The sequence below is a fragment of the Centroberyx affinis genome, unplaced genomic scaffold, assembly GCF_046629955.1.
Source record: "Centroberyx affinis isolate AG114_WGS23_722 - 3 ecotype Tasmania unplaced genomic scaffold, CSIRO-AGI_Caff_v1 ptg001636l_1, whole genome shotgun sequence".
NCBI classification, from domain to species: Eukaryota; Metazoa; Chordata; class Actinopteri; order Beryciformes; family Berycidae; genus Centroberyx; species Centroberyx affinis.
The window spans coordinates 269157-281956 of NW_027280073.1; the positions used below are offsets into that span (position 1 = coordinate 269157).

At 39.7% G+C, this 12800-nt stretch overlaps 1 protein-coding gene across 1 annotated transcript; it reads left to right on the top strand.

The window, feature by feature from the left end:
- gucy2cb (guanylate cyclase 2Cb) lies at positions 1-12690 on the top strand (the record flags this gene model as incomplete). The annotated part of the gene is made up of 14 exons (XM_071528213.1): positions 1-208; positions 1374-1486; positions 1605-1672; positions 2792-3007; positions 3097-3215; positions 5243-5345; positions 5511-5625; positions 6579-6720; positions 8656-8738; positions 9057-9162; positions 10297-10378; positions 11432-11534; positions 11724-11783; positions 12619-12690. Coding segments are annotated over exons 1-14 (1590 nt in total), but the record flags the coding sequence as incomplete, so codon positions are not given.
- Positions 12691-12800: the final 110 nt, after the last annotated feature.

Sequence of the window (12800 nt, forward strand, 5' to 3'; positions counted from 1 at the left end):
ATGGGCCCCGGCGGCCGCTGGCTGTGTGTGTGCGCCTTGGGGATGCTGTGGGCCGTCGGCGCGTGTGGGGGCATCAGTGACTGTCTGGACGGGGTCATGATCAACGTGATCCTGCTGGACGACGACAAGTCTCCCTGGAGCCTCAAGTATGTGCGAGGAGAAATAGAGCGGGCCCTAGAGAGCGATTCAAACATTAACGCCGGACTAGGTAAAAATAATAATAATAATATAATAATAAACATACAGATGTGTGACAGGGAGAAATATGTGAGATTGAGACTGACTGTGTGTGTGTGTGTGTGTGTGTGTGTGTGTGTGTGTGTGATGTGTTTACTGAAGTATACACAGCATTGTTTGGCATTTATGAAATTCTACTTTAGTAAACCATGTTACTGTAGTACAGTATGTTGTGTATTACAGCTCTACTGAAGTAGTTGCACGTACTAACTCATTAGTATTTACTATATTGTAGTGTTGTAGATCCTGTAGTACATAGTACTACAAGATACTGCAGTATTTATACAGTAATATAGCATAATGCAGTACTATGTAGTACTACAGTATTTACTATAGCATAGCAGAGTGCATATAGTAATTTGAAGAATCATATAGTTGTGGTGTGTGCAGGATTGAGGTGAGGTGCTGTTTGTGTGTGTGTGCAGCAGGGTGCATTTACACACATTTACAGTCACAGTAGATTTTTGTTGTATTAGTGTGTATATTTGCTGAAATCTCACACAGTCAGACTTCATGCAGCAGCATCAGATTGTTATCCAACTGTATGGTTTGTCATCTATGTTGGTTATTTCCCCATTTTTTTTAGTTTTTAAAAGGCCCTTAAGGGATTTTTGTTTCACAGTTTGCGTTTCTTTTTTTCTCTCTCTTCTCTTCTTTTCCAGTGTTTTTACAATTTTTGTTACTCCATCTAAACCAAACTAAGGTATGGCAAAGTAGCCTATCATTTGGCACCAAAACATCTACACCTTCTTATATCCACTAAATGTCTGGGGACAAGTGGAGCAATGACTGATAACTGCCAAGACAGTATGTGGTCAGCATGATAACTGATTAGATAAATCACCAAACTATCAGCTCAGAGGAAACATTGATCCATTAATACTTCCCTTGCATTTTTATTTTTTAATTATGACTTCCAAAGAAATTTCTGGCAACTTTTGCTTGATCTTTGCCCTCCACTATAATTATAAAAACTCTAACATTAAATTTTGATTCAATAGACTCAAGTACAGTGAGTGCCACAATAGAGATTGTGGCAACTGACACCCATGAACTAAATTAAACAAAAAAAAATTTACTTTATCTCACTTTATCTCTCTCTTTGTTTCTGTTTATCACAACAAACCACAATAAAGACGTGAAGTTTAACCTCACAGCCAACTTCAGAGGCTTTGAGCCGACGCTTTACAGACGCAAAGGCTGCGGCAGCAGCGCATGTGAGGGAGTGGAGATGCTCAAAAACCTGACGGTGAGTACAGATTCACACCCATCTCACACACACACACACACACACACACACACACACACACACACACACGCACACTGACCTGACTTGTTTTGTTGTCTTCTGTCTTCTTCTCTTGCAGAATTCGGGGGAGCTGGGTTGTGCCCTGCTGGGACCGACCTGCACCTACGCTACTTTCCAGATGGTTGAGTAAGTTTGGCCATGTTGGGTCTTACTGTGCAATGTGTGTGTGTGTGTGTGTGTGTGTGTGTGTAATGTCTAAATGTCTAAATATATAACAACTAGGCTAGAAAAAGAGAGATATGTGAAATGTTGTGATGTGGGCATAGGCCAGTTCATTAAAGATACAAGTAAAAGTGAAGTAGTAAATTTGTTTCCAAAACTGTTTTGTTTTTACTCCTTGCCCCTGTGGTCCAATCAGTATTGTTAACTCTTTTCCAAGAAAAATAGCCATTAGCTGCTAAAAAAGTCACCAGAAGTCACCAGATGACATCATATCCTAATTTGCATATCAATATATTTACTTACTTTACTTGCTCTTTGTGGAGGGAGGGGATCCACTGTGGATGGGAAACGCTGTGATCATCAGACATCTTTGGATTAGACAAACAAGTAGCCTAGTGCAAATCGATCTATGCCGATTTGCCACTACATGCTGGCAGTTAATAACATTATCACTGTTCCCCATGGTCTGAAAAAGTCGCTAGGTTTTTCCAGTTGCTTTTGAGGAATAAAGTTGCCAGGGTCTCTAAAAAATGAGTAAGTTGGCAACAGTGATTCTGATCAGTTTCATCTGAAAAGCATCAGCGCAGTTTACCTGAACAGTCGGTGTGGCTTTGTTAGCTAGCTAACTAACCAGCAAGCTAATTTAGCAAAACAACTGATGTTACTGTTAACATGTGACTACTAGCCACTGCTAATGCTACCTACTGGATTTGTTAACTAGTCTATAAATCAGACGGGATACAACACAACAGTGATAGTTAGCTAACCAGATACGTTTTTATTTAGCTAACAAGCTGACATTAAACACTAAATTCAGATGTATCAGTGGTGAAAAGATCAGTTCCTAGTCAAAAACAGCACAAAAAATTCAATTCAATTATGTTGAGACAGTCATGTTGTATATTTAGAAACGCAACCATGCTCTTCTCTGCAGTTTCTCAAGAGCAGTGGACCTCCAATATGGCCGCCCAGAGGGTTGAATTAAGCCCCCACTAAAAGCCCCCTCTATTTGTTCCCACCTCTCCTTCCCCTTCCCCTTCCCCTCTCCCTCTCTCTCTCTCTCTCTCTCTCTCTCTCTCCCAGTCTGGAGCGAGGCCTGAAGCTGAGCACGCCCATCATGTCGGCGGGCAGCTTCGGCCTCTCCTGCGACTACACGCTCAACCTGCAGCGCGTCCTGCCGCCGGCGCGCAAGATCTCCAACTTCTTCACCCAGTTCTGGAAGACACACAACGACATCAAACCCAGCTGGAGCACGGCCTTCGTCTACAAGAAACCCACCAATACCGAGGAATGCTTTTGGTAAAACGTCCGAACGGTGACAACGCAACAGAATGGATTATACATCGATTTCACTCACGCTGGAAAGATTAAATGATTTTATTCTACAGGTATATAAACGCGCTGGATGCCGGCTCTGCCCAGTTTTCCTCACAGGTTCAGAGAGCGATCCTGCGAACTCCAGAGGAACTGAGAGAAAAACTGAGGTCCCGTAACAGGACGAGCAACCGTAAGTGTTTCAAACTCCCAGCAGATGTCTTTCTGTGTCCATCTTATACAGGGACAGTCATGGAGGGGAGGGAAACTGCAGTTTAACACATTCATTTGTGTGTCTACAAAATGTGTGTTTTAGAGCGTGTGTGTGTGTGTGTCTGTGTCTTACACAGTTGTAGAAGGCTGTAAGGTAATAACTGCCTATAATGTAACGAATTCCAATAATGTAATCGCAATAATGTTTGTCAGAATATTTGAGGTTGTTTACTCAAAACATAAACATTTAGTCCAATTGAATAATACTGTTAGTGTTGTGGAAAAGAAGTTTTATGATTGGTTGGAGATTCAAGTAACAGGAGCAAAAGAGCAAAGCGGCTAAATCGATTTTTTTGAAAGATCGGAATATAATTGAATTTTCATTTTTTTATACAAGTTTTAGGTGCGCACAACACCACAAATTACATATTTACAAGGCGATCGTGGAATTACCTTTCATGGGACTTTAAAGAGATGTTAGCATTTTGTGACCCTTGATCAAATCACTGTTTTATAGTCTTGCAGTCGTCTGACAACAGAAACAGAAAGATAACACTGTACTGTGTTATACGTTATGTTGAAACACAAAATCAGTGAGCACAGACAGAGTACTAGTACAGGAGACAGAAAGTTGGCTTCCGAACATTGCTGGCAACGGAGAGAACTGATCTATAACCTGCAGAAGTACCGTATTTCCTCTAATATTGGCCCGGGCCTTTATTTACCTCAACTGCAGAGGGTACCAGGCCTTTATTGGAAGCAGGCTTATATTAGAGCCTTTATTTCTAACTCCCTCTGTTTGATGAGTATATTTGCTCATATTTTAGTACGAAGCCTTCGTACTTGTTTTCTGATCTGCTTCTGTTGGGTTTGTTAGGTAGCCGTTTTTTTGTTACTGCAATGAATTACCGATAATTACGATAATCGACGACGGCACGCTCCAGAGACTTCCGCCAGGCACCAGGAGTTTACCGGTATCCACCGCTGTCTTTAGCTGCGACCAGCAGCTCTATAGCTGCTCTGTCGGTCGGTCGGTCGGTTGGTCCACAAAAATGTCTCCACCCTTTGGCGGACTTTAGCCGCACAGTGTGTGTACGTGGTCGCAGCTATTGCGAATTCACACTTGTTTCCTTTGTTTTTTTCCCCGGCCTGTGTTTGGGGCCGGCCTTTATTTGTTCGTGTCGAACACGCCCCCGGCCATTATCGGAGACCCGGCTTTTAATTGACTACCGGCCACTATTAGAGGAAATACGGTACGTCAGCCATGTTTCTGAGAAAAGTGTGTTTAGGTACGAGGAGCACGCTGTTTACTGGCGTCACGTTACAGGATTTCTGGGTAATGAAGTCCTTCAAACTTTCACTTTTTCCCATGAACACTTGGGGCCGCCATAATGTGAAGTTGCCCAGTGCAGCTTTAAATTATTGGCATTTGTTACATTATAGGCAGTTATTATCACGGGACAGCCATGCTAAAAATGTTTGTCCTCACAGCACTGTTGTTGTTGTTGTTGTTGTTGTTGTTTATCTGCACATTTTTTTAAAAGAAAAATCAGACAGAGAAAAAGTAATTAGAAAAAAAGTTACATGCGCAGGTGAGGTAGAAACCCACTACGGGCTTATCTAAAAACCTCACCTAAAAGAGAGAAGAAAAAATAAATAAATAAATAAAATAGAAAAATAACGATACAAAATAAAATATCAATTAACATGCATATCTTTTACATGCCTAATCACATTGTAAAAATTTAAATAATATAGGCTGCTATAAATAACGGCAAAAAAGGTTAAAAACAAAAATCAAGATTATTCAATACAAAATCTTTTTGACATCAAAGCACTTTTGAGTCTCATTTTGTATATAGACAAAGGCAAAGAATCAGTCAATAAGTACAAGTTCATATTCCATAATTGGACTCCACGGTATTTGAACGAGTACTGTCCTCAACTGTAAGGCGGTTTGGATGAAAGCATGTACAGCAGCGTTACACACAGCTTTTGTCTCTGCAGTGTTCATCGTGTGTGGATCACCAGAGGACCTCGTGGAGGTGAAGAACGGCACCGCGGAGGCGAACGGCCCCGAAGTGCTTTTCATCCTCATCGATCTTTACAAGTCAGTGCTCTTCCTCTCAATCATGTTCCATCTCTTTTTTTCTGTCTTTCTCTCTCTCTCTCTCTCTCCCTCCCTCTCTGTTTTTCACTTGCCTGTCCGTAAAGAGAATATATATATATACTGACATCTGCATCTTTAAAGAGAGCGCCCGCCTCCTCTCCACAGTGATAAATATTACACCAACAAGTCGTCCGTCCCGTTCATGAAGAACGTGTTGGTGCTGACGATGCCCAACACCAGGAACTACACCATCCACGCTGTCCTGGGAAACAACAACACAGTGAGGATGTTGATGTTTCAGCACTTTTGTCGTTCCCCCCCCCCCCTCTCCTTTTCTTCCTCCTCCTAGTGTTAAATGATTGTTAGTAGAGACAGCTGTAGTGTTTTCTCTGCATGGGCGCTTTACTGAACAGTCATGCTCATGTTTAAGTAGATACAGATGAATAATGGGGTGGAAAAAGGTTGAGTAGCAGATCCTGCAGCTGCTGTTCCCAAATATTTAAATTCCTATTTTTTCTGCCTGTGAGAGTTGGCTCATCTAATAATTCATACTTTTATAGGTATTTCTTTAAGACACTATAGACCAAAAAAATATTACACATTTTTGTTATTATGCATTTTTGCACTGGACAGTTGTAAGGCATATTAAGTATCAATAACTTAAGAGAGACTTAAATTTGCAGGAAGATCTGTGGGAGTTTGATGTGACTAAGATGCAGAAATACTAAGATAATATAAGTGGGTTTGTGTGAGTATTGATTATTATGATAATGGGAAACTCTGCACAACAATAAACTTTTCTTCACCCTAATTGATTTCTACAAGCCTCATCCTCTCAATTTTGCTCTATCTACCTTTACATTTACAGTTTACATCGAACATTTAAAGGGGCAATACGTAATATTTTTACTGCCCTATAAGACAAAATAACCATAATGTATCTTCGATGCGTTGATAGAGTTGTTGTTAGAGTATCGATACCGATAAGTTGAAGTAGAAAGAGAAAAGTTCTATCAATGTTGCTGCATAGAAGTCAGTAAAGATAATTGATTACTTAACGGCCCTTTAAGGCGTAAAGCTGACACTGATATCCAGAGTGTCACACTATGAGTTAGCAGGCAGAGGTTCAGTGCTGCAGGGATCAAACCTGTGAGGCTGCGGTCACAGTACAGACTCTCTCTCTCTCTCTCTCTCTCTCTCTCTCTCTCTCTCTCTCTCTCTCTCTCTCTGCAGATGAACGACTACATGGCGGCGTACCACGACTCGGTGCTGCGTGTCGGCGAGGTGATGAGGGAGATCTATCAAAAAGATCAGTCCGAGATTCAGCAGATGGAGTCGGTCAACGTGAATTACTTCAGGAACGTCTCGTTTAACGGTATGGGAGGGAGGAAGAGAGAGAGAGTACGAATGTGTGTGTGTGAGAGAGAGAGAGAGAGAGAGAGAGAGAGAGAGAGAGCAGGAGAGTAGGATGGGGTTTAGGTTTAGTTTATTTTCACATACAAATGAGAAAAAAATGGAAAAAAGGGAGCAGAAATTAAGGGTTTCATTCCAAAACTTCCAATTAAGCAGGTAATATTTGAAAAACATAAATGATTCTGTTCTCAAAAGTTGGAACCAGCCCATAATGTGTTTAACTTTGATGACAGCAGTCAATATCTGTGTGTGCATGAGTGGTTGTCTTTTTTTTTTTTTTTTTTTTTTAATTGTGGATATCTCATTTTGAAATGAAACTCTTCAAATACTATGAAGGTGAGACGAAAAAGAAAAATCCAAGCGGTTTTCAAAAATGTCTCAAAGAGTCTAAAAGAGAAAAAGATCAATAAGACAAACAGAGACGCAGGTGAATTGGACACAGAAACCAACAAAATCAATCAAAAGGATGGAATCATCAATCGGAAAAAAGGGAAATAAAATGAATTCAAAAAGGCCTGAATAACTGAAAGCAGCTGTGATAACTGACACTGGTTGTTTCTGTGTGTGAGGTGCAACAGATGGAGGCCGTCAACTGCAATCACTTCTTTATTTATATTTTCTTCACTGACATGATGAAGACGAGGCTCAGATTAGGTGTTATAGCCTGCAGGCTGCAGCTGGAAACAGACTGTGTGTGTGTGTGTGTGTGTGTGTGTGTGTGTGTGTGTGTGTGACAGAGAGAGAGACTGATGATGATGTCTGTGTGTCAGGGCTTTTTATCATTTATTCCCTAAAATGCACCAGTCACTTGTGGAATTTATCACCAGTAAGGACTGAAAAATTACTAGTAAAAATGAAATAAGTGACTAGTAACTATAAAACTAGTATGAGTAGTTATTTAAGTAATAATCCTTGATATGTTCATATAAATACATGTCTGTTATCGCTGATTCCTATAACACAACAGTGATTCAACCTATATCCAGTTCATAAAGCTTTTCCACTGTCTGTTCTCTACATATGGAAGCCCATTTCCGCCAGTGTGATGAAAAAAACAGTAAGTCATTATAATGAGAAACTTTCTCAAAATAATGCCTTAGTATCTCAAAATAATGAGAAACTTTCTCAAAATAATGACTTAGTATCTCAAAATAATGAGAAACCTTCTCAAAATAATGACTTAGTATCTCAAAATAATGACTTAGTATCTCAAAATAATGAGAAACTTTCTCAAAATAATGAGTTAGTAGCCTATCTCAAAATAATGACTTAGTATCTCAAAATAATTAGAAACTTTCTCAAAATAATGAGTTAGTAGCCTATCTCAAAATAATGACTTAGTATCTCAAAATAATGACTTAATATCTCAAAATAATGACAAACTTTCTCAAAATAATGACTTAATATCTCAAAATAGTGAGAAACATTACTTTGAAGTCATTATTTTGATAAAGTTTCTCATTATAATGACTTACAGGACACTGGCGGAAATGGGCTTCCATATATACAGGTTTGTTTGGAATAAACAGAAGAAGAAGAACTGGGTAGTTGAGCAGTGATAGCCACCATGGCTGAACAGACAGAGAAAAGAGAAACTCAAACTGCATCAACAGAAAATCCAAGCCCCGCCCCCACACTGTTTGATTGACAGGTGATCTGTGGGAAGAGCAGTGCAGAAACCCCACAGTGAGGCTGAGGGACACAGATGGAGACAGAATCATAAAAACAAGAATCTAGTGGAGTACCATTTTAAATTGAGCCTAGTTGCAGAAAAGAGACTCCTGTACAGGCAAACAGAAGTACTAATGGATAACTCCTAGTGACATTTTAGGGAACAGATGATAAAAAGGACCTGCTGTATGTCTGTGTATAAAGAGTCTTGTGTGTTTCTGCTCAGGCATTGCTGGAAACTACAAGCTTGACGAACATGGAGACAGAGATGTGAATTTCTCCGTCATTTACACCACTAAAGACAACAAGGTAAAGTGAATTGAACGGGTCGGTGGAGGAGCTGATGATGACGTTATTATCCTATAACTTTACCAAACATGCTAATATGGGACAGATCATCAGTAAATATTTCAAAAACACAGATTATTTTGTAAGAGCATTTTGTAAGCAACGACTCACAGTGAGCCTTAATAGCATTTAATTTCATGCTGGAAATCATTTTTTAAGACTGTCAAATTTTTTCAAAGGGTGGTTAATCTCATTTGGGAATTAAACTCCTCATCTGGTTATTTCCCTGTCATGTATTATGCAGAAGTGTGTAATCGTCTTCTCCCGTTTGCTCCTCAGTATGAACTTTTATTTACATTCAACACTGAGGACAACTACACCAGCGTGGTGACGTCCAACCCCGCCTTCGTCTGGGGAAAAAGGCTTCCTGATGACAAACCACAAGGCAGGGCTCTCACACACACACACACACACACACAGACACTGACACACTCACACACACATCGTCCAAATGAGCCACACCTGTTGTGACTGTCTTGTGTGGACATCTTCTAATCATTAGCTTTCTCTGACACACACACACACACACACACACACACACAGAGACACACACACGCACAAATGCCGACTCATGCCGCACATCTTGTGAAAGTGTCAAGCTGGCTGGATCGCTGGCTGTTCATTAGCTGTGGTTAATATGAGATAAGACAGAAAGCTGCTATCTCCACCTGACTATCAACTGATCTGAGATCAAACTCCAGGCGGGTTGTGAATAAGAAAATGTCACAGTTACAGAAGAGGAGTGTCAGGGAGTGTTTGGAGTTGTTACTGTAGGAAGCACACACCGCCATGTTGGAGGAGTGATAACAAGCAATATACAGTATATTGGCCTTTTAGATCAGATATCAGCCGGTCATGTTGTCTGCTGTTGATATGATGGAGGTTCCTCTCTGATCACAGCTGCAGAAAAACACTCAACAGTCTGTAAAACCTGCAATGAAAATGTATCTTCTTTTTCTTTTCTATTTTCTAAAAAAAGTCTGCTAAATACTTACAGGAATAGTTCACCCAAAAATGAAAATTCTGTCATCATCTACTCCCCCTCATGCCAAATGAAACACAGGTGAAATTTGTTAGTCCATATAACACACAGGGAGGTTGGCAGCACAACTTGGTAGCAGCCTTCTCCAAAACAACTGAAGTCAATGGGGACCTGTTCTTTAGAGCTCCAAAACAAAAACAGCCAAACAATCACACTGTGAATAGAAAGACCTATACACCATTATTTGTTGTAAATCAATCAGCTGTAGTTAAGATTTGCACTAAATGATGGTGTAAATATACTGTAGGTCTTTTTGGAACTCTGAAGAACTGGTCCCCACTGACTTCAGGTGTTTTGGAGAAGGCTGCTATGGAGTTGTGCTGCAGCCTCCCTGTGTGTTATATGGACAAACTTCACCTGTGTTTCAACTGGCATGAGGGGGAGGAGATGATGACACAATTTTCATTTTTGGGTGAACTATTCCTTTAAGCTGTGAAATGTGAACTGTATCTGTGTTTTCTGTGCTCCCCCTGTCAGGCCTGGGAGAGCATGACATCATTGTGATTGTGCTGGCTGTCACTGTGGTGGTGGTGGCCACCATCGCCTTCATCTTCTACAGGTGAGCAATGAACAACGTCATCGTACGAGATTTTACTGCATGAAAATCCTGTAGTTTGAAGAAAGTCACCATGCACTACAGTAATGTAACTATAATAATATAATACAATATAACTAATAATATGCAGATGTAAATAAAATAAGAAAATATAGCTGCTAGCAGTACTGAACAGGTTACCACAGTGTGACAAAGAATTAATTGACTTTACTGATTGCCTTGCAAGGCATTGTGGGTATTGGAGTCTTTGTTATTATCACAACACAACAGAAAAGCAAACGGCTGTATTTTCTTTAAATCTCAACATATCAACATGTGGCTCGGCAGATATCTTTAAAATGATGTTTCTGGCCAACCTGTAGAATTCCAAGTGGATTGATTACTTTGTGTTGATTTTACAGTCAGTGGAACTTTTTGTGCAAATTTTTAAAAATTGATAGGTTAATAACTTGGCCATTTTTGAACCGATCCCTTAGCTTTTTGTAAACTAAGTAAAGGAACGGCCAATTAATGTAGTTGCCAAATTTCGTATAATTCTGGCCTGCGGCATGAGAAGAAGATATTGTAAAATTTTAAAAAAAAAATCAAAAATGGCAGCCAAATATTTATGGCGGACATTACAGGTCCTAGAGGCAAAAATGTTCAGCGTGTCCAGATACATATCTGCACCAAGTTTCACATCTCTATGACTAACAGTGTGGCGGGGCTGAGCCTTAGACTTATTACAGCGCCCCCTATGGGCCAGTCAGTACCATTCTTTGTGTCCAAGTGTCATCAGGACTATCTGTGTGCCAAATGAAGAAAAAAAGTTACCAATCTCTGCCTGAGTCATTGAACTGAATACATATGAATAATAATAGCAACAGGAATCCCTAGAAACATAATAAGAAAAGGGAAAAATAAGTAAGATGCAAACTCTTGTGTTGGATTTTTCATGTTTTGTGTTTCTGTTTCACGGTGAATCATCACACAGAAACTCCTACCAAACAGAGTCTGTGTTCCCTGTTCTCTGTTCCTCCGATCAGCAGCCTGACGGTGTTGTTTCTCTCTGTCCAGACAGAACAGGAGACACCGTCTGACCAGGAAGCGATGGTCCCACATCCCCTTTGACCTCATCACCCTGCTGGAGTACAACGAGCGCAACGTCATCTCCCTCAAGGTAGAAACATCCCAACATGCCATCCCGTTTTCCTCAACTCTCAGCACTTGTGTTATCTATGAAAAGCAAATGAAATAAAACTATGGCTACGTTTCTTCTTACCCACTGATCATTGATTTCACCTTGCCCCTGAACATGAATGCTTGAGTGTTTTGACCCGAGTTCATCTGTTGAAATGTTCTCCATCAGATTGACGACGAGAGGAAAGACAAGAACTACAAGATCCGCCGCGGACGCTACGATAAGAAGGTAACAAGAAATCAATCAACGTGCTTTTGTTTCTGTAAAACTTTTCTTTATTGCAGACTTTGTCAGTTTGCTGTCATTATAACATGAAGCGATGTTAACATGTGGCCCCTTTTGCAGGTGTAAACATCCAAAATGGTGAACTCTAACATCAAATGGTGGTTTCTATTTTTCCTTTTAAGGCTATTCTACTTGATAATTTGTTTTTTTTTAACAATATGTTTATTGAGTTTTCAACATTTTATAAAAGTAAAAAAACAAAAACAAAAAACATTATGTATGCATACTTACAAATATCCAATATTATAAAAATATAAACATATACATGATATATACAGTACATAGATACATACATGTTAATGAACAAACAATATTAAAATGATTAAAAAATAATAATAATTAACTCCCCTTACATAATTGGTAAAATAATAAGAGTAATGACAATAATTATAAAAAAAAAACGAACAAAAACAACACAATAGAAGCACTTACAATGCCTAAATTACTTGATAAATTACTGTAAGAAGCCTTGTGGCTGCAAAATATTCATTATTTCACGAGAGAGACATGTATCATAAAGTTTAAAAACATGATATAAAATTTGTATATTGTAAATATTCTGTTTCAGAGTCCGTAATTCATCCAGTTCGTCCTGACCCTCAGGCTGAAAAATCACTTCACTGACTCATGGAGTTTTACTACTCCTTCGCTGTGCCAGTGTCTTTTTCTTATTCTAAAAGGAAAGAACACACTGTTACACACAGCTGAAATTTGTGATTTGTATTTTTCTGCTGTGGAATTAAAGCTCTGTCTGGTGCTGCTGCTGTAATATTTTCAGATTGTGATTCTGAAGGAGCTGAAGTTCTCAGACGGGAACTTCAACGAGAGCCAGAGGATCGAGCTCAACTCGGTTGGTGCTTACACACACACACACACACACACACACACACACACAGTTGTACTTATGTCACTTTTGGGGTATTTACATAGACTTACATTCATTTCCTGGAGACTTACCCT